Source organism: Lissotriton vulgaris, chromosome 6 (assembly GCF_964263255.1).
Source record: "Lissotriton vulgaris chromosome 6, aLisVul1.2, whole genome shotgun sequence".
Lineage (NCBI taxonomy): Eukaryota > Metazoa > Chordata > Amphibia > Caudata > Salamandridae > Lissotriton > Lissotriton vulgaris.
Genome location: NC_141694.1, coordinates 1,352,959,200 through 1,352,982,663, shown reverse-complemented (window position 1 = coordinate 1,352,982,663; position 23,464 = coordinate 1,352,959,200). Strand labels below are relative to the sequence as shown.

At 43.6% G+C, this 23,464-nt stretch overlaps 1 protein-coding gene across 1 annotated transcript in view; it reads left to right on the top strand.

The window, feature by feature from the left end:
- The window catches only part of RYR2 (ryanodine receptor 2), a 3,481,211-nt gene that overhangs the window by 2,059,792 nt on the left and 1,397,955 nt on the right, over positions 1-23,464 (top strand). The window contains exon 58 of the mRNA XM_086925791.1: positions 17,094-17,169. Coding sequence (XP_086781917.1) covers positions 17,094-17,169 — 76 coding nt within the window. The remainder of the gene's footprint in view (positions 1-17,093; positions 17,170-23,464) is intronic.

Here is a 23,464-nt window from a genome sequence, read left to right as displayed (position 1 = left end):
CCTTGTAGTATGCTTAATCAGGCTGCCTACTATTAGCGTAATGTAGTGCCAGCCTTGAATACAAACTAATGCCTTGAGAATGTAATACATTGAACCAGTAATGTGGTCTGTAATCCATAAAATGTGTTTAACTAAGAAGAAAATGGTGGCAGTTCTGTACTTTGCATGTCGGACAATCCTCTAATACTCCCTTTTGCAAAGGTTCAGCCCCAGACTGGCAGCATTGATAATCAGGCGTTTCACTGGGGATGTTGGAAGGGAGGGGGCGGTTTTGTTACTGGGGGCTAGCAAAATTGCCAGGGCTGCTTTGAGTTTCCAGTCCGCCTCTGCCGGGTCTGTGATGAAATAGTAGTATATGAGCCAACTAAGTTCTGTAAACTCCCGCGGTATCTCATGTAGAGTGTGCTACTGCCTGACAGATGTGTTGATTGCTGGGGAGATAGTGCTCCTGTTGAGTCATGTTCAAGGCTGTTATCTTCCTAATTTACTGACTGCAGGCTGTGCCACTCTAATCATTAGACAGGTTTTGCGATTGACTTTGATAACGTGTTTACTCCGCACGCCCGCAGCCCTGTTCCCTTGCAATATAATAAGTGGGAGCATTTGGTGATAAAGGTTATCTAAGCGTATCAGCACAATATGTTGCAGTAGGAGCAGTAGTTTGTCTTATTTATGGTTCCTAAATTTAAATAACCCCTTCAGCTACAGCAATTGCGCTCTAATGGCCTTTAAAATGCTAACCTATGTATCAAGGCATGCACGATTATGGTGTGTAAAGTCAGCAAAGCAAAAAGTAATAAACATCTAGCCTAGAAATAGAAAAGCTGTTTCAGAGAATTCTCACTATAACGTTTGAGCTTTGCGGGAAGTCCCTTCTCGCATATTAAGTTCAGACAGCTTCATCATTATCAATCCTTGCTGAAAAGAGGCAGTGCTATGCCTCTCCCACGCTTAGTGCCTGTGGTGATTGGCTGTCAGACTACAGCAGAAGTCACAGATTTACTAAAAAGGAAATCACGCAGCACAGCAAGAAAAGTTGATGTACTGCCTTGTGGGAATGGGAGAGAGCAGAATAGCACCATATCCACATTTATATGGTGCTGTTCTGCTCTCTGCCTACACTGGTGCACCTTTAGCTCCCAGATGCCAATACAAACACACTTGAACCATAGTGCAAGGAAGTCTGCATGGAGAGAAGTGTAGTTCATGTACAAGAAGAGGTCCCTTCCATTACAAAACGATGCTTTATAGCATTTCCCTCTTTGTATCTATTCTGTAGAATGCAGAACTCACACAAATAGGGAAAAATGAAGAGAAATGAAAACAAGAAAGCGGAGGATTTTGGTGCAAATTCCAGTGTACAATTCTTTGTAGCTAGAGATCTGCGACGAAACACATGAAACAAACCCTGGTTGCATAATAATGCGTCACTTTTGGTTCAAATCCAACGCAAATCAAGATTTATGTTAGAATGTAAATATTATCACTACACTTTGCATCAGGTTTGCATTTTTATAAGACGCTACATGCTGTTTATAAAGCTACCCAGCAGCATTTGCAGGGGCAGAGAGCAACATCATTGTGTAACTGTGTGCAGAAAACACAACAGTTTGCCATCATTGAAAGGTAAGTCTATGTAAAATTACAGAACAATCACTAGAAATGTTATATAGCAGTGGGTAAAATTGTGCATTTTTTTCTTCACATAGTAAATGCAATTTTGGTGAAAATGCACAAAATTACAAGTATTATGCAAAATGCATTTCTCCGGTATCTTGCATAAAATTGAGCACAGCAAAATACTTCATGTACAATGTCACACCAGATAGTGATGAGAGACTACTTCAAGCAGAAGATGTCTGACAGTCACAGCACACATCAAATGTTATTGTGTGTGGACAAAATATTGAGTTGTAAGTATCGGAAAATAGAAATGTTTGAAATAAAATACCATGATACAAAATTATTGTGATGCAAAAATATCGTTGTCAAGAATATAATTTTTGTAGGTAAGTAATATTGTTTTAAAGCATATAATTGTTTCTAATATCATTTTCAGTTCTATAGTTGTAATACTGTTATTGTATTTTAGTTCACACATTAATTGTGTTACTATTATTTGTATAATTGCTAATACTTTTTTTAAATATAGTTTGTCATTTTAAGTGATTTGGTGGGAAGTTAATTAAGTAATGATTCAATATTTATTTTAATATGTTTTAATATAGTAAATCATTATTAAACTTAACATAATAAATAATTAATATTAAAATAGCAAATATTAGTTTTTCATTGATAAATAGTTATTCAATTGATTAATAATTATGTAACTTGTTTAATTGTTTAAAAAATAGTATATATATTTTTTATGTTAATAATGTGTAAATTAAGAGTTTAATATTTTTTCTAAATTAAAAGGCTTATTCTAATATGTAATTTGTTTACTTAGGTTGGAGTGGGAATAATAAATCATACCCATCCAAAGTCCAGCGCCTGCTCTACTGTTGCATAGACTGGACTAGGAAAGGTAAATTTTACCTTTCCGAAGTCAAACACTTTTTCTGCTATTGCGCAGTTTGGCATGGGAATAGTAAATGTAACTCCTCCAAAGTCCAACTCTTCCCTACTGGTGGAGTGGTGTGGCTCACTGGTTAGAGGCGGCAGACCCGGAAGCAGAGGACGGCCCGGGACCAGGGTTCAATTCCCGACGCGGCAGGGTCGTGAACCAGGGTCAGTGGACTCAATAATTCTCGCCTCGGTGCCTACTCTAACTAGGGATCACACTAGGCAACTCTGGGCATTAGCTTGCCTCATCTCCACAACGGCCCCCCACAAACGCCGGGGATGCCTGGTTTCACCTTGGAGATACCCAGGAGGGAACATCTCACAGGGAAAGCCAGGACGGGTTCCCCAGCGGTCTATAGCACCAGGACGCCTCCGGGTAGCAGTGCGCTTTACAAGACACACACATTTACATTTACTGTTATGCTGACTGGAGTAGGAATAGTAAACGTAACCCCTCCAAAATCTAATGCTTTCCCTACAGTTTCTTAGACTAGCGTGTGAATGGTAAATTTAACCCCGCTGAAGTCCAACATTTTCTGTAATGCTGCTCAGACTGGAGTGGGAATAGTAAATTTCACCCCTCCAATGTATAACACGTTCCCTACTGTAGTGCTGTTTGGAGTGGAACTAGTAAATTCAAACCCTTTGAAGTACAACACGTTACCTAATATTACGCTGACTGGAGTGGGAATAGTAAATGTAACCCCTCCAAAAACGAATGCTTTCCCTATTGTTGCTTAGACTGGAGTGGGAATAGTACATTTAAAATCCAACACTTTCCCTATTGTGGTGCTGTTTGGAGTGGAAAAAATAAATGCAACCTCTCCAAGTCCAACAGTTTCCGTACTGCTGTTTTGAATCGAGTAGGAACAGTAACTCCTCCGAAGTGCAACATGTTCCCTATTATTGTGGGGACTGGAGTAGGAATTTGAATTACATTTTAATGCATATCTCGATATACATATATATATATTTATCCCCAGCAAACTCTTGACCCCGCTTCTCCCTCGCAGGATACGGACCACAAGCTTAAAAAATGCCTCAGTTTATTTTCATGTTCAGCTTACAGTCAAACGAAGGTAGCCATGACACGTTTCGTCCCTACAAGGGGGACTTGATCACATGACGCCTTACTACCAATGGCATTCCTTTATATACTTGCTCACTTTTCATTTTTTCATTTCTTTTCATTTTTTGTTAAAAAAACGTTGTCAACGTACATTCTAAGCACCAACAGACAATTGTGTTTTGATATACAAGATATATCGTGCTAGGCATAGACCAGTAATTCCAAAAAACCCTTATAAAAAGTAATCAAACAAGCAACTTTACCGGTATCTAATATTTGATAACAGAAGGCAAAATGTCGAATGAAATGAGAGAATCTTTGCACACATATATATGAAAATGCAGATTTTTCGAAAACCCGTCCAACATGGTAGCTCGTTAAATACAAGTCAGGGTAAAAGCTTAAATGCTTAGCAGACAAGATGTACATAGTAATCTAAAACTGTTGTATCTACAAACCATATACATAAATATATATATACACCAGTATAAATACTAAATACACCAAGAATAAATAGATAAATGCATAAATAAGTATCCATATATACATATCCCCTGCGTAACAAGTCACGATTTAACCCCTATCTGTAAATATCTCATGTTGGAAAGTATATTATCCAATGAAATGTTTAGATCCTATATATATATATTACCGGTAAGGTACATCTAGAGACCCCAACTGTGAGATCTGTAGAAGGGTTTTTTCAAAGAAGTTGGACCATCTTATGTAAAGTGCATGTGCAAACCACAGGTTATTTAATATTGTTTTCTAACCTTTCATTAAAAAATGTAATCAGAAAAGTGAAAAGTGTATAGTGCAATAAGAGATAAGGTAGTAAAAAAGACAGATATGTAAATACTGGAAGGGGGGGTTGGCAGCTGAACTATTGATAATGGGATAAATCCACCTGTATCAACTTAAAGGACAGATTTGTCCATCTGGCAAAATAACGTCTAAATACAGATGGTAATATTCACTAACAAGTAATCTAGTTCTGTAATTAAGAGTTACATGAAGACAGAAAACCCCTGTGGTTATAGACTGGCATGCAGTTCCTCCGAACTGTTAAGGCCATTGGGGTGCTTACTGTCAAGATTAAGAATGTAATTCATCTCCAACAGTCTAAGGTTTCTCTCCCTTTCGCCGCCTCGGTTGTTTTTGGGGACAGAGTCAATGACATAATATTTGAGATCCTTAGGATCACCATCATGGTGATCATGAAAATGTCTAGCCACTGGGTATGACTGGTCGTGGTTCTTAATGGCTCGTATGTGTTGGAGTACCTCTCTTGTGGCCAGGTAAGATGGTGCTACCTATGTATCTTAATCCACAGGGGCACTTCAACACATAGACCACATGATCAGTCTTGCAATTAAGACTTTTGGTGATTTCTTTATGATGTCCCCCGAATGGTGTAGAAAATTCGGCAGTGTTGACACCATGTTGGCAGGCTTTACAAACCTTGCATTTGTAAAACCCCTTACGTTGCGCAAGCCAAGAGCCCTTGGCTTGTTGTCCACATGGGTCACTGTCCATGACAGCATCGTTCATTGATGCTCCCCTGCTCTAGGTGATTAAAGGGTTTTTCGGGACCGTGATACCTATCAGGGGCTCCTGTTTAATGAAGTGCCAGTTCTTTTTGATAATCTTTCTGACGGCTAGGTGCTCTTTGTTAAAGTCCAAAATGAAGCTAAAAGTATTGGAAACCTCATTCTTGGGTTTAGGCGTCTTTCTGGTTGCCACGAGGGTTTCCCTATCTACTAAGTTACATTTGGAACGGGCTTTTGTGAGGCATGAGTTGCTGTATCCTCTTTTCCTAAACCTGGACAAACATTCACTTTGCGCTACGTGCAGCATCTCCTCAATGCTGCAAATTCTTTTCATGCACAATAGTTCCCCATAGGAAAAGCCTGCTCCAAGTGGGTGGGATGAGCACTACTAGCATGTAAGATAGCATTCTCTGCCGTGGGCTTGCGGTGTAACTTGGTTTCTAGTCTGCCTTGTTCTACATATATCTCAACATCTAGAAATGTAACCGATGTTGGACTAATGGTGACTGTGAAGTTAAGATTTAGATTGTTCTGATTTAATACTTTAATAAACTCTGTAGCCTCACATTCACTACCATGCCAGACCAGAAAAAGGTCATCAATATATCTCCACCAACCTTTCACATGTTTGGCCATTGTATCAGAGTGTTTAACCATGAGGACCTGCTCCTCCCACCAGCCCATGTGTAAACACGCGTAGCTGGGGGAGAAGCTGGCCCTCATGGAAACACCTCTTAGTTCTTGGTACATGCCATCCTGAAAGATGAAAATATTATTGGTGAGACATACCTCCACCATATTGATGATCATTTTGCTATGCTCCTCATATAAGGAACCCTTTCTTGCCCGATAAAATTTGATAGCCCTCAATCCATCACTGTGCTTAATAGATGTATAAAGAGCTGTAACATCTAGTGCAATCAACAAATAACCATTATTCCATTGGAAGTCCTTCATTTTGGTTAATAAGTCACCAGTGTCCTTAATATAAGAGGCCAGATTTGGAACAAATTCCAGTAGAAAATAGTCCACATAAATCGAAGTATTTTCAAAAATGCTGTTCCTGGCCGATATGATCTGCCTACAAGGTGGATTCAATCTGTCCTTTTGAACTTTGGGGGTAAAATACAAAATTGGAATCGTGGGATGAGGTTTCCATAAAAACTTAAATTCATCACTGGTTATCATACCATTTTCACGCCATGCCATAAGTTTAATTCGATACGCAGATTGGGTATTGTTCCATATGGTTTTGTTGCTTTTGCCATAACAAAGTTCATCACTGAGTTGGTTAGTACCTTCTTGGAAATAGTCCTTTCTTTTCCATAGGACGACATTGCCGTCCTTATTGGCATTGCGTACTACTGTTTCTTTGTCATTTTTGATCTTCTTAATCAGTTGATGGTACTGTAATGCCTTTATATTCAACTTGATTGGTACTGCCTTGGTGTTAACCCTATTTACATTTTTTAAATCAGTGATGACCTGTTCCTGGAACATATCGATATTGTCTTTGAGCATGAGGGGATAGAACTTGGAGGGTGCTTTAAATGTTGTGACACAAGGGGTTTTGAATTGATGTTGAGCCGCTACAGGGATTTCCTCTGATTGGCTTGGTTCTTGTATCATTTTAAACAAAGTTTCCACCATCTCCTGTGTGTTTTGAGTTTGAACTTGACTGATAGCCATTGTCTCCGCTTGTGGGGTTCAGAATTTGGTATTTGCTGTTATTCCCCACTTGGTAATTTGTTGGATTGAACATGAAACTTGCAGAGCTTGAGTTTTCTCACATTTTTGTATACATCCACTCTAGATCAGGTATAATTGAATGTACTTTCTGGACAAAATGATAGACCTAAAGCCAAAATTTGGGTTTCTGCAGCATTCAGAGTCCTATCCGATAGGTTGATAACGGTTTTCGCACTACTTTCCCGGATATCTAACGGTGTTATTTTCTCCAAAATTTCTTCTATTGTTTTTTCTGTTGCTGCTTTTTGTTGGGAAAGCCTCCTTCTGCATATCTTTCTTCTTTCCCGTCTGCTTTTGTTCCTCCTTTGTTTTCGCCGATTTGCGGCTTTCTTGGTCTAAGAGTTTGGAGGCGTTAAAAATCCACTTCTTCAGTAAGTGAGAGTTTGCGTCCCCTAGTTGGCTTTGCGCTGCTCCGTGCCTCAGTTTCACGGCCGCTTTCCACTGCTGAGCTGTCCTCTGACGCCGATGCCAGCTCAGACGGTTCGTTTACATTTACTGCCACCTGCTTGGATGCCTTGTTGTCTGCCTTCAGTGCATCGAACTTATGGGCAAATGTAAAAATTCTCCCCTGTTCATAATCACAGCGGTCACAATGAAATTTGTAAGTTTTGCGTTCTCTGATAACATCCTCTTCCTTCTTGAGGCATTTTTTCATGTCATTTCTCAGTTTTGTTATTTCCTCCTGTTGTTCCATCAAGTCGAGTTCTTTGGTGAGAATTTCAATATCTTACGCTAGTTTGTTACAATCCTTTTCTGCGTATTTAACCAGGATGAAAAGCAATTTGCGAGAGGACTCTAAATTGGTTTCTGTCCATTCGCGCATCATCTCGCGATCATGCGCTTCACAGCTGGGGGCAATGAGAATTCTTAAACTGCGCGGTACATGCCCAACCTTGATATACCGCTGCAAGGATTTGGCCGCCACCATCTCTTCTGTTCTGTCCTCATTAGCTTTTCCAGTTGTTTGCATTTATCTTTAATCCCAAAATTGGTATTAGGTACTACTGCCTTCTATATATATATATATACACACACCGAATTTCACTTTGGAATTTAGAAGCAAGCAGGACAACAGCTGTGGGTAAGCAGATGGATTTAATGAGCACATTTTCAGCATACGTGGAAAAGAGTCTGGAGCAGACGCGTTTCTGCTGATGTGGCTTTCTTCAGTGCTGGTCTCACAGGCTGGGGTAGTTGGCAATTGTAGCCCCTCCTCCTATTTAAAAGGTGAATACCATCACATGCTGCATCTGTAGGTGAACTGCTTGCTGGTTAATGCAGCCCCTCGTGGAACCCATACAGTGATGGGCAACATCCAAACACACTGTGTTGCCTCTTTCGGCAATGGGTTGCAGTCTGACACAGTTACCTTAATTCAATAGTCCGGCTCAACCACCTACAGTCTCCTTATCAGGCATTAGATACTGCCTCCTCTCACACCAACAGGGTAGGCGAAGCCTTGCAGAGTGTGTATGAACCAGATGGCTGACAGTACGCGTTGCTCCAGATTGAGAGGGCTGTCCCCATGCTGGTGTCAGCATACCGGCCAAACATCTAGACCAAATCTCACTTTGGAATTTAGAAGCAAGCATATATATGTACCCAAAATTGCCCAGCAATTGAGGCTGCACACCGCTGCAGGTAGGAATACCATCCTTTATTTAAGCAAGAAGGCAGCTTCCGTTCCCGTTATTCATCCTTCGGCCTGACACATTTTGAAGAAATCCTTTCTTCTTCCTCAGAGGCCATATGTGAGCAGTCAGATAATAATGTGCCCCTCTATATATATATATATATATATATATATATATATATATATATATATATATATATATATATATATATATATATATATATATATATATATATATATATATATATATTAACACACAAAGTTTGCCTGTCAAGGAGTTGCTCCACACCGAGTAAGTATTCTGCCAGGATATCTTTAATGCAGGTACAGCAAAGTGAATACCACCAATCACTCGAGTTTAGTCCAGTAAGCGCCTGACGCGTTTCGTGTTTGAGGAACACTTCTTCAAAGGCACTGGAAACATCGCGCACTTCGTTCAGTGAATGGCACCACCTGTAGATCTCTTAATGTCCCGCCCAGTGGGCGCGGCCACCCCTTGGCCTCCTGGACAATGTAGTGCCCTTCTGTTACTCATGTGAGTCGACAAAGCTGTGCATAGTTCAAAATTTCACCCCAGTGGGTTGAATGATGTGCGGCATACACACCTTGCTGTCTCGTGTTTTCTGCACCAAACCGGCTACTCGTTCCAATTGCGGTGGCGGCTTACACGTCACCGCTGGAGTGTTGTGAACAACACCGGGGCTTCTCCGCGGCTCAGGCTGGCCGCTCAACATTAACACACAAAGTTTGCCTGTCAAGGAGTTGCTCCACACCGAGTAAGTATTCTGCCAGGATATCTTTAATGCAGGTACAGCAAAGTGAATACCACCAATCACTCGAGTTTAGTCCAGTAAGCGCCTGACGCGTTTCGTGATTGAGGAACACTTCTTCAAAGGCACTGGAAACATCGCGCACTTCGTTCAGTGAATGGTACCTGAGGAAATGCCATTTGGGCATGAAACGCGTCGGGAATCCTAGGACTGATTTAAAGGCGAAGCTTCCGAGTTGTCATTTGAAGCCGTTCCTTCACGAATAAAGCTGGTTACTCCCACTTACCTGTGTGGGCTGACTCATACCAGGCAAACTTTGTGATGGCATATATATATATATATATATATATATATATATACATATATATGTTCACTGAAATAAAACACAGGTTTCAGAGACATTATAGTTAGGAATTAGCATTTAAAAATCCTTAGATATTTACTGAAAAAAACACAGGTTTCATGGACGTTATAGTTAGACTGACATTTTACTTGTACAAAACCAGAGAAATTCAGTTGTTATAGTTAGCTGAGCTAACAATAACTCGCCTCCCCACGATGCACTGCTGATGACGTCACATATTACATCACTCATGACATGGTCAGTGACATCACAGCAGGATTGCTAAGTTCTCATAGCAGGCCGTGCCCCTTTTGCCCACCACTCTGCAAACGTGCTCCCTGGTGCGCTCTTGGATGGGAATTGAAGTCCCGTTTGCAGAGTGTTGTAAAAAGGGGCCTGGCTTCAGATCACCTCTCAGCAATCCCGCTGTGCGGGGCTTACTGGAGGTATCTGTAGCCTAGTTGGCCCTTCAGGACCATTAGGATCAAAGGGGACTTAATCTCCCAACCCAGAATGCACCAGGAGGTGCATTTGCAGAGTGGGGCAGGGAGGCAGTGGGGCCTCCGGCAAATTGCTGGTTACTTTAAAAAAAGTATTTTATTTTGGGAAGGTGTGCTGTGTGGGCCCCCTTCCCTTGACTCTTTTGGGCCCCGGGGACCGCATCTCCCGGGGCCTGAGCCATTTAAAGAAAAAATAAATTATTAAAAGGGAGGGGGCTGCGCGCCCCCCTCCTGAGGCCGATTACAGCCTCAGGACCCCGTCCCTCGGGGCTAGGCCTTTGTTTATTATATTTTTTCTAAAGGGGAGGGGCTGGCAAAACTTTATTTATGGAAGAGGGGCCGCGTGGCCCCCATTCCCATAGCCACTTGTGCAGCCTCCTGCGTTAGCCGGCATTGTTTTTGGTCAAAAGGAGCTGATGACATGCAGCTCCCTTTGCACAAAAGCAAAACTGCTTCATCAAAGCAAGAGCAGTTTTTCTGCTCTCCCTTCCATGAAGCAAAGCAGAAGTTTGCTATGGCATGCAATTTCATAAGCAGTGCATTTGGGGGTCATGAGTTATAGTTAAGTAAGGTAACTATAACTGCTGAATTTCGCTGGTTTTGTATGAGTAAAATCTGACCCTAACTATAATGTCCCTGTAACCTTTGTTTTTTTTTGTGAATTTCTAAGTTTTTTTAAAATTCAATTAGACTAACTATAACGTCTGTGAGAGGCTGGCTTAATATATGATGCTAACTTATGTAAGTGTAGCACCTTGCACTAATCCTTTAGTGGTTTAGACCATCTTAGAAAGCCTCTCTAAGTGGTAGCTGTGGAGAGCAGCCTTCAGGCTTAGTCCAGGAGGAGTGTAAAGCTGCGCGGTTCCCCAGTGTCTAATCTTTAGTATAGGCTTAGTGAAAAATAACCACAGTGTACTTATGAAAATAGATATTTATTACAGTTACTCACTAACACTCTACAATATCTGCTACCCAGAGATATAATGAAAAAGACACCCAATATTTCAAGCTAGAACAGTAAGCAGCTCCAATTCGCAGTGTTCCCCCGGGGAGACTAAACGATATAACTAAATTGTGGAATGGGAACCACAACAGTAGATGAGACTAGACCGAGGAGACTTAGAGAGTTGGAGACCAAAGATATCAATCCCAGATGAGAGTCTAGGTACCCCACGACAGTCGCATGGAAAGAAGATATATGACCTCGTACTCAATACTATTCAATGGGTACGTTGCGGTTGCAGCCTATGGAGGACTTTAGGATGAGATTGCTGTTGCAGAAAGATGAAAGAGTCTGCTGGATCATGGACACAGGTTCATGTCGAAAAGTACCTGAAAGCAGAGGGGAAAGAGTATTTGCCAATCCGGGACACCCAGGAGGCACGGAAGACGAAGTTCAATAGAACAGGTCAGATGATGAAGAGGCTTCAAGTACGGGTACACCGAATCGGTAGCTCTGCCCGAGCCACTGTGATGCTGGAGACAAAAGAATCCATCCGCTCAACTAACTGTGTCGGCACGAATCAGTTATGGAGGGCACAGACTGATCAACAGAATCTTTAGAGGTGTCGGACTCTGTTGGCATGAGTCGGTTGTGGTAACTGATGCGGTTATTGTGTGATGAAGCAATGCAGCGACACTGTGGACAGGAGTTTGGTTGCATGGCATTCTATGAAGGAAGCCAGCCTCAAATCGACGAGAGGACAGCTCAGGCCTCGAGGGAATGCAGAACTACCACCTGTGTTGCTGAGCCTTGTGGAGTCTTTTGGAGCACAGGTTCGGCAAACTAGTCAATCGTGTTGTGGTGCCTGCAGATGCCGGGGAGTGACTCCTTCACTCCAAGGGAGATTTCTTTGAATGTCTTTAGATGTCCACAGGCCCAGGACGGAACCTGTATGGAGCACGGACACTGATGGTGCAGCGGATTAGCAGGACGACGAGGTCAGGAGTAGACAGAGTCTTCTCAGTTGCAGTCTCAGTCCCAAAGCAAAGGACGATTTCATCAGTCTGGCACAGTTAGCACAACTTGGATAGTCGAAAAAGTGGAGTTGGATCTAAATCAAATCCCACAACAAATCTAGGGTCCCACCCACAGGTAAACCCTTAAGTACCCTCAGGAGAGGGTTGGGATGATTCAGGGGTCCCTCCCAGAGGAGCGGCTAGACAGTGGGAAGGATACTCCCATGTCCTTTGTCCAGTTTCGCGCCAGAGCGGGAGTCAACGGCTCCTTGAGCTGGTTTGAATTGGAGTATTCAAGGAGGGCACCAAATGTGCCTTTCCAGCAGACTATTTGGTGCTGGCAAGCGCCCCCACCCCGGCCTAATGCACTAAATCCTGTCTGGGAGGTGGTTATACCCCCCTGTGACAGGAAACCTACTGTCTTACCTTCCCCTGCTTGGGCTCGGCCCAGCAGCAGGAGGGCAGAATCATATCTGTGGCTGGCAGTAGCCCTAGGTTACTGTCCGGCTCTCTAAGATCGGTCCCGGGAGCATGGAGGGCTTCCCGAAGGGGCCTTACAGTGGATGGAATCATACCTCCAACACTGGATTTGGCATTTGTGTACGATTCCAAACATACCCAGGTTCATCCCAGCCAGTTTAGAGATGGTCCTCACGTAATGACGCATGGCCTCTCTATATTGTGATGGCTGATGGAGAATGGACTTTAGGGTTTGTAGGGGTGGTCTGCTCATGCAGGACAACCCTCACACTCTGAACCGAGCACCCTCACTTTGGGACGGAAAGGCCTGCTAGAGGGGTGACTAATAGGTTTCAAGTGCAGTGATTGAAGATATAAGGGAACTTATATCTTTTGAGAGAGATGCATGCACCAGCTCACACAGGCTGCAATGGCAGGCCTGTAGTTGTTGTTTGGAGGGTCCCTTTTTAGGTGGCGTAATTCATGCTGCATCCCATGGGGAAACCCTGGTGTACCTAGGCCCTAGGTACCGTGGTACCATATACTAGGGACTTGCTAGGGTACACTAGCAGCCAGTTAGTAATGTGCTAAGGTACCCACCATAACCAATTTGGGGATGAAGCACAGTGACTGGGGTCCTGATTAGCAGGATCCCTGCCAGACTAGTTACAAAGTCCTTGTAACCTCTTCTTTTTTTCAGTGAATTTCTAAGGTTTTTTAAACGCTATTACCTAACTATAACATCCCTGCAACCTTTGTTTTTGTAGTGGATTTCTAAGGTTTTTTAACTAGTAGTCGTGCTTGCAAAGTGGTGGAGAAAGGGGGCTGGGCCTCTGACCAGCTCTCTGGACTTCCGCTGCGTACGACTTAAAGGAGGTACCAGAGGGGCATCTTGGCCCCCAAGGTCCTTATGGAGCCTAGGGGACTTTATCCCCCAACTAGTAGTGCACCAGGAGGCACGTTCGCAGAGTGGGGGAGAAAGGGGGCGTGGCCTCTGACAACTTCTCGCCAATCCTGCTGTGTGGGACTTACTGGAAGGAGGTGTAGTTGGCCCCCAAGGACATCCTTGGGGGCCAACTACCCCTCCTATTACTTCCAGTAAGTCCCATACAGCAGGATTGCTGAGTTCTGCTAGCAGGCCACGCCCCCTCTCTCCACCACTCTGCAAACGTCGCTCCTGGCGTGCTCTTGGTTTAGGGATGAAGTCCCCTTCACTGCTGAGGGTCCTTAGGGGCCAACTAGCCCACCTGTTACCTCCAGTAAGCCCCACACAGTGGGATTTCTGAGAGGTGGTAGCAGGCCATGCCCCTTTCTCCACCACTCTGGCGCACTACTATTTGGGGGATGAAGTCACCTTGGCTCTTGAGGATCCCTGGGAGCCAACTAGCCCTCCTGTTACTTCCATTAAGTCCCACACAGCTGGATTGCTGAGAGGTGGTCAGAGGCCACACCCTCTTTCTCCACCAAACTGTAAAGGGGCCTCCTTGCACACTGCTGCTTGCGGGATGAAGTCCACTTTAGTCCTGAGAACCTGAGGAGGCAAGGTTGCAGAGTGGTGGAAAAAGGGGCATGTGTGGGGCTTACTGAAGGTAACAGGTGGGCTAGTTGGCCCCTAAGGAACCTTACCAGCATGGAGGCTTCATCCCCCAACCAAGAGCGAGCTATAATGGTGTTTGGCAACACCCCGGCCTGGGTACACCCGGTAGGCATGTTCAATTGTAAAGAACTTTGATAGCTTACTGGGTTTCAAAGAGTTCATAATCCAGTCCTCTTAGAATAACTCAGCAGTTTACGTATTAGCACATTCTGTGTGTCTTATAAACCTCAGTTTGTTCCTGCGGAAGGGCCCTTAGGACTCTTCGATCCGCTCCTCCATATGAGTCGAGAGGGACTGAATTGTTGCCACCATCCGTTTAAGGGTTGCCACCTGCTGCTATAGTTCCTCAATATTCCCATCTGCATCTGTGACCTCGCTGTCATTTTTTTAAAATCTGCTTGTAAAAAGTTCACTTTAATGGCCGCAGTGTCTATCATGACCAACTCCTGAGTTGTCAGTCTCTCTGCCAGGATGTCGGCAATCGTTCACCACCACATGCGCCCGCTGGGTCTGCTTCCCAACAGTGATGCCAGCCTGTTCAAGGAGGGTAGAGTTGTATATCTTGTTCAACTGCACAGTCTTGGCGGGCCTGTCCTTCTCAATCTCCAAAGGTGGCCTGATGTACTTCAGTAGGGTCCAAGCACTGTGTATTGCTCCCCATAAGCCCAGGTCAAAGGGCGAATGACCTCCGTAGTTATGCACTGGGAGTGAGTGCCCTCAATATTTTCTCTACCTCACCCTCGGCTGTCCCAGGCCAGAATCTGAGCCGCCGCCAATCGGTCTCTGCCTCGAAGGCCAACCAGGACCAATCACACAGTCCCAGGAAGTCTCAGTGGCACATGTAATTTAGTGTTGCCAGCCCTAGGCCAGTCTTCTGCAGAAATGACCCAGGCAAATCAATTCTTGTTGAGGCAAATTAATCCTCCTCCATCGCCCCAGCAGAAGTGGACAGCTCACTCCTTTCGAGGCTCTGAGGCCAGGAAGGTGTGTCCTCACCACTTCCTTCCACTAGTTTCCAACCACAATTGTCAGCTAGCTTCACCCACCTCCTCATGGGCCGGAGCCACCGTGGGTCTGGCCAGGGCCTGGAGCATTTGCCTTCTCCTGCTTCACAGGAGCTCCCAATGGCTCGTGGGTCTCCTCCCTACACCTGTGAAAGGTTCGGTAGTGAGAGCCGGCTCCAGTGGTGGGGAGGCCCGGCCACAGCCTCCCGTCTGCCGCTCTCTCAGGGCCTCCACACCCAAGATGCAGCTTGGTCCGCCAGGCTTCAACAGCACTCTCACTCACGCTGCTCCAGTGGGCAGTGAGGCCTCCCATCTGCGACAATCCCAGGGCCGCCGCGCTCGGCTGTAACGGCAACTTCACTTTTCCAGCTCCAATGCAGAAGGATGCAGCCCATAGGTGGTCACCCAAACAGGTGAGGTAGGTCGCACACAATTCCAAGCTCTCGGGGGATGGGGGTTATTTATCGCTGCAGGCCCAGGATGATGGAGGACTTTATTGATGGGGATGAGAGCCGTACAGGAGTGCATCTAGTCAGCCATCTTTCATTGCCATGCCACCCAACATGGAAGTAATGCTTGTTCCAAGGTTCTCAGTGATTATTTAGATAAAATGTGTTATATACAAAGATGTTTAGGAGAAGAACGCAAATGTGTCCCTTTATTTATTGCAAATCACTGGTGTACTAGATGGTCACATCTCTTCCATGACCATGATTGCTCTTTACATCACTCAGACTTCAGAGTGTTGTTAGTTCAGGTTGATGTGCAACTTGCATCTTTCTGTGTTAATAGATGCATCAGTGTGTTTTTCTACTTTTGTTTCAGGGTCGACTCAACTCGTGGAGTTTCACTCCGAGGAAGTCCGCATAGTTACATGAAAGACTGTCAAATTCTGTAGAGTTTGCCAGCAAGCGCAAAACATGCATGTCGCGCTGCTCATGTTGCAATTTAGCATCAGTAATGCAAGCATCAATGAAAAATCAGACCGAATGGCACCATCCGATGCACAACAGCACGCGCCATTTGAGTTGATTTTGCTGCTGCTCGAGTAGAAGATCTACTGCAGCAGCAGCAAATCTATATGAGAAGCCATCTGACCATAACCACCCATGTTAGAAAATTGCACTGGGGAAGCCAAATCTCACTCACGTTTCTGAAGCCTAGCGGGAAAAAATTCCACCACACAATAAATGGTGATATTTGGCTGAACACCGCTAATTTCAAGTCACCCCTATTTCTGTCCTAATTGTGATGAAATAGTTTTAAAAAACTACTTCCTGGTTATACCCACAGCAGATCACATTTAAGTACCTATGTACATCGGGTACTTAGTCTACTTTTACAGGATGTCTTGGATCCTGATTTAAATCCCGGCTGACGGGTTACTTTGTCACAACGGTGACGGATACCCAGTCCGTCAAAATATAAATCCCATAATAATGGTATTTATATTTCGGCAGACGTCATATCCATCACTGTTGTCACAGAGTAACCCATCAGCTGAGATCTAAATCAGGCTCTTAGTCTCTAGCTGCACTTCCACCTCTCCACCAAGTTCAGCTTAGAGATTCTCAATTGCAAATGATATTTACCAAAATTCGAGTGATATCTGAAGTACTCTGTGTCATCTACAGTGTGTTCAGGGCCCCAAAAACTACACTCTAGTAGTAATATTAAAATATGTTGTTTTAGACATATTTCCTGACATCTGTTATCACAATGATCAACTTCGAGCTCCTAAAGAGACTCTAAGCAAACCAAAAGCCTGCGTCTATGGCCCTTGCAAACTGAAAGATAAAATGTTTTTCATTTGACAACACAGCCTATATTGACTGTAAAAATGTTTTAACCTCTTTTGCTTTTGTGCTGAAATACATCTGTTCTTGTTTTTTAAGGCAATGGCTGAGATGATGGCTGAGAATTACCATAATATATGGGCAAAGAAGAAAAAAATGGAGTTAGAAGCTAAAGGTAAGTCATTCCTGCATCTTACTAACATGGTTAATGGGGCAGAGGATTAAAAAAGGAAAGGCAAGATAATAAGATGTTTTACTTTTTAAAATACTTTAAAACAATATTTGTTTTTGATGTTCACAAGATTATGAAGACATGAATATGGTGTTGTGCTTTTAGGTTGCAGGGAAATATTTTAGGTTAGTATTTTTTTGTCCATCTTTATGACTTGTTTCCATTTTACTCTGCCTATTGTGTACTATTTAAATATCGAAATATTAATTATGTCCAAAACTTCATGATGAAAAATGCAAAACACGTTGAGTTTGTCCAGTCTTTAAAACGTGATGGTTCTGGTACTCCTGAAACCAGAATATTTCAGACATCCACAGACTAGATGGTTTGTTTGAGAACATACGCTTATAAATGCAACTTGTATGCGCAATTATTGAATTAGTCAAGATTGCAGTTGCTGTTTAGTAAAGTAGTAGCACACCAAATTAAAAGTGGCTACCCTAGTGGTATTGTTTAAGATTATAAATAGTGGACTTTTTTTTACACATTAAAGACCATCACTGTACTGTACAACCTTCTAAAAATATAGCTCTTTTCTTTTAAAGATCTTTAGTCAGACACCAGAATTTAAATATCAGATGAAGTAGACCCTGTCTTGCATTATAAGAATATTGCAATTCACGAAGGAGTGTCTTTTTCCATTTGTGGTGGACATGTATGAATGAGAGAAAGAAAGGTGATGCCCTGCTACTGCCATCCCTGAGAGGGTATAGAGTGTTGTGTTCTGGGATGCCAACTCATTTGTCTCTCTGGAAAGGTTAGGAGGGCAAGTGAAGCACTATTAGCTAATTAGATTTGGGCCCATGGGTACAGATGTGGTATGGTGGCTAAGTCTCTACAAACTGATGTTCTATGGCCCCAGGCATAGTTCTGTTCCTGAGCAGAATCCCGACAACATGTTTCTGCCAACACTTGGTCTGGTACTTATTCATAGGTCTCCTGAGTAGTGCTTGTGCATGTCCACACCACCATTATACCTACCACCAGAGAAGTCCGTGGTGTTAGGGATTAATCTTCCTTTAGGAAACTACCTAATTGTTAATAACAACACACAACAATACCTTCTTATAAAGCAGTGGTGTCACTAAGAGGGTGTGGGGGGTGCGGACCGCACCGGGTGACACCATCACATTTAGGGTGACACTGTGTTCCGCAGTGCTCATCAGCTGCCGCTCCTCAGCTCTCTCCGCCAGGCTTCCTCTGTCCTCCTTGCTGAGCGAGGTTCCCCCCGCCCGCTGCTAGAGACTCCCCCTCCTGCTGCCCGAGACCCTTGATAGTGAATGAGTCCACCCCATCATGCATGCGCACTTCTAGCAGCCGAGGGTCCCAAGAGAGTACACAAGCTGTAACCTGCCCCTGAGTGACCCCCGTCACATTCACCTACGAGCTTTCATCACCCCAATATACTTTACATTAATTACCCATACATTTACACGTCACTGCTTTTCCCTGCACCTGTGTAGACATCACCACATACATAAAAACTAACATTTAACCTCGGCCCAAAGAGAGAACAGCCATCCCTTGTGATACTCAAATATTACATGCTCCAATGGCAGAGATATCGCTCAGGTTGCACAGTTCATTCAGACTCCGACAGCTGTCACAAGGTACACGAGTGTTTCTGACTCAGACCTCCTTGGCCAGAATCCTCACAGTCAGTCGGTGTCTACAAAGTGCAAACGTGCCCTTGCCAAACCTCCAAGCTCCTCCCACTCTTGGCCGGCAAGCACCTGCTCCTCATACTGTCTGCCTGCGTGCCCCAGCTCTTCTTCATACTCTGCCCACGTGCACCAAGCTCTTCGTGCACTGCCCAAGTGTCCCTGTGTTCTAGCACCTCATAGTGCCTGCACAAGCGCCCAACCACCTGCAACTGTCTGCTCGCGCCATGGGCCCCAGGTTGTACGCCATCTTTTTCAACATGCTCAGGCTCCTCATATTGTCAGTCATGCTCTCCAAGCACCTCATAATGTTTACCTACACGCGCAGGTTCCTCGTGCTACCTTCCCATGCGTCCCAAGGGCCTCATGCTCTCCGACAAAGTGCCAGGGCTCCTCACACTATCCACCACACGCCTCAAGCTCTGCAGCTTCGCTTCCCACGTGCCCCCCGCTACTCACGCTGTCTGCACCGTACCCTACTCTCCCCATGCTCAAATAGGAGCTAAGCGATGAATGTTTCCCGCCCTGCATTACTACTTCTTTATTGGTACATTAGCACTATACGAGGGATCACACCACCCTGGATGAACCCACATGCCTTGATTGATGGCATTGCAGTAACCTGGGCCGATCATTTTGATAACGCCAAAAACCAAAACAACAACTGGCTGATGGAATGTGTCTGTTTCTCTTTCTGTTTTTACACTTTGTGAAAGTGCTAACCGTTCCCAGGGCACCGAGGCGCTGTACAAACAGGTTTACCAGTCCAGATCCTTGCATGTACACATCGAACCAGCTTGCTTTACAAACCATGATCGCCAGGCGGAATTGATGCAAACGATCTGTCAGCTCGACTATGAAGCAATTAAAATGACAATGCAACAGTAGACGATTATACAACTGTAAAATACATTGCAGCTCAACCCAGCATTAGCCACTGTTTCCTGGAAGGAGGGAAGGGCGTAGAGACACGAGCAAGAGGAGAGAATTTCACCAAAACCCGCAAGTGTATATATCTTTTTGATAAATAGATCTGTGGGTTGTCCGGGGTTACCAGGTTCGTAATAACAAATCACTTTATTTTAAGCACTCACACACTAGTCAAGGTTTGGTAATAGTTATTTCTAGTATATTTGACCTGCGAGGAGGGCCTGTGCCTGGGTCGTTGAGGGGTCCCTGCCTAGGCCAAAGATTGGTGTGGAGGGGTGTGCCTCTTCAAGGAGTTTCGGAAGAAGTTCCAGAAGCTCCAGTGTTCAATGAAGGTGGGCCCCCCTTATGCCAGAGTTTGGAGATGAGGGTCCTACCTGATGCAGGGGTTATTGAGGTAGATTCTATCCGTGCCGGGGGTTCTTTTGTGTCTGAGGCTGGAAAATGATAGGTAAGGGAGTGCCCTGTATGTGCCAGAGGGTGGCTGAAAAATGTCTAACGATGCCAGAGGTTAGCAAAGACATTTATGGGTGCCAGGGGCTGGTGAAGAGAACCATCGTGGCCGTGCCTGAGGGTTGGACTAGTCCGATCTCTGCTAGGGGCTAGTATATAGAGTGAACACTGTTGCGGACTCAGAGGAGGTTCATCATGGATTCATGGGGTAAGTTGTGAGGGGGTGACACCATGAGTTTCCCGCACTGGGTGACACCAACCCTAGTGACGCTCCTGTTATAAAGGAGTAGACTTCAGCTCACTGCAACAATCTACTAGTATTCAAAAATCTGAATCCAAATGTAACTTTATGGAGCTTTTCCACTAAACAAAGCATTTACTCAGATGCAATTAAACTTTGTTCTGTTGGAGTGTTAACAAAACCTACCCATTTCCTGGTGAAACTGTGGCATTCCAGGTCACTTGTATCATATCTCCATATGGTTGGGAATAAAGTCACCTTGAAGCCCTACAATCTCCAATCTATAGCATTCTATTTAACAGTGTACAACCATATCCTAAATTTAGTGCATTCACACTGGACACTAAATTTAGACAATGAATATTCCTATTATTAAAAATTAAACTCAGTTGCATTTCGTGGGTTGGAACTAATGAAAGTATATCCCTTAACCCACTATCCTTCATCGGAACCCTCTTCATCCTTCTCTATTTATCTATCAATTTTTGGCACCTGGCAGGCTGCTGCTAATGGCATTACTGCCAGCAAAGTTATCAATAAATCTGAACTTTTTCGAGGAAAATGGTAAATTAAATCAAACAAGAAAGCACTTCTCCCTCAGAATTAAATCTAACAAGTGAACTGTCCATTGAACAACTTACCTCTTTATGTTCCCATCAACTCTCTTAATATTATTAATAATGTTTACCATTAACAATGAAATATCATGAAAAAGTGACAAAGTCCAGTGTTTCAAGGATTCAGGATAAAGATTCAGTGGTAAGTCAATAGCGAAAATGCAGGATAATATTAATTTCATTATCAGGCTAATGTTTGTGTTTTCTAAACAGGGACTTAGCATGAAGCCTTTGTCAACTGAGGGCAGAAAGTGAGGAAGATTAGCTTAGACTTTTAAAATGTTATGATTTGTATGAATCTATTCATCAAACGGTCTTTTGTGCCCTTCTGCAAAATCAACCTGTACCCATCAATCTGCTCTCAAGTATGGCATTCAGTCAGTTTGAAGACGTGCACACTATAAAAGCGGGATGATATATCATCTGTTTAATGCCATCTGCTCAGTTTACCACCTCTTCTCTTGCTTGAAGATGGCAAATACCTTGATAGGTATTTCTTTCATTACTTCACTGGCCAGCAAAAGCTGTCTGAGAGACTATCCCAAGTGGTGGAAGGCATGCCAAGAACTGGTGGCGTTCACTTGCTATACCCAAGCTGCAATCTTAGGACGCACAAGATTCTGTCCTCATGCCTTTGCTAACACCAGATTTTGCTGCTCTTGTTTCAATCGACTATTCCATTGTGTATTCATTTTCAGTATCCCCAATTGATGTCCAGTAGATTAACTAGATTACCTCAGTTATGTTCATCTATTCTTGGACTCCTGTACATAATGTTTATACATCACTCTAACACAGAAACTGTTTAACAAGCTTGCTGAGTTTTTATATTCTAAAGGTGATCATGCTCACCTGGACATTGCTGCCAGATACCTCACCAGGGCATTGCTGCTTGATACCTGTCTGAGTCTGACTGTTTGATAGCCCAGAAAATATAGGCATCATAGTTCTGTGCGTTTTGCCCTGAATCCTCCAAATCACACTTTCTTGTAGAGTGACTGATTCTTGCAGAGTACACTAGGATAATGACTATGAGTAAAGCAAGGTGAGTCATTTTTAAAATGTATTTTTCTATTCCTCCCCACCCGTGGTACTCTGTGGCGTTCGCCACTGGGCTAGTATACTGACTCTATGCCACTCTAGAATTATTTTCCAATTTCTCACTATTGGCCACGGCACCTATAAAGGAAGTCAGCCAAACTTTTTACTTATTGAGTTTCACACGAGTGTTGGTTGCACCTCTCTGTAAGGCTGTTGGGCCCCTATATGTGCACTCTAGTGCAAGCCATTTATATTTAAATAAAGTAAAAAGCTTAATGACTGCTGGCATTACACAACAATTTCAGTTGGAAACTGCAGTTAAGCTTTCAAGATTATTTCTGTACTGCTCTCTCCTAGTCACAATGAGGTATGTTGACATATCACAGACTAGAAATGTAATGTTAATTAAGGCATTGATCTATTAGGTTTGTGCCAGTGTTTAGAGTACAGTGTGCCAAAAAATAAGTAAGGTTATAAACATGCAGGTAGCTCATTTGGACCATTTGTTTGTTTTGTGTACTAAGCAAAGTAGCAAACAGGTTTTGTTTCAGACCATAGAAACAAAATGCCCAAATAACAGCATGGAGCAAACTCAGTGCTGGAATACAGTGGTACCAGGCCAGCTTTAGGTTTCAGTAGCTATTCTTGAGCTGGCACTAAATCACACACAAAGATGTGTATGTGCAATTTGTTCTTGTAGGAAATAATTGGGATATTGGTTGGAGGGGTAAAGCCATACTCAAGCGAAAACCACAATTTCTGTCAGGGTGAAGTCACACACAACCCGAAATTAAGCTGGACTTAGCCCACTGGCAGTTTGGCACAAACCAGCCAGGCTTAACTTAGAGACAATGTGTATTTATTTATGTACACTTCAAACAGTAATAAGTGACAACACAACACAAGAAAAAGACTACACTAATTTAGGAGAATAGAGTAAAATATAATACATTATTTAAGAGCGCAACAACAAAAATCCAATTAGTAGAAATGGAGACATGCAATTTTAAAGATTTAAGGGAACACAGTGCCCACTAGCACAAAGCCAAAACGGTGGTTATCTAGTTGCAGCGGACCAGAACCAAGTCACAAGTTCAGGCCAACCTTGATGGAGCATGGTCTGGATACAGGGACCAATGTAGGCCCACTGAACATGGTACTTTAAATATTAATTGTGGAGCGTTGCGAGATCCCGCATTGAGGATGCGGCAGTACCGAGGAAGCTGCGGGGCTATGATGTGGAGTCCTGCGTCATTGTCGAGGATACTGTCAACGAGGGGCTTGCGATGTGGTCATCA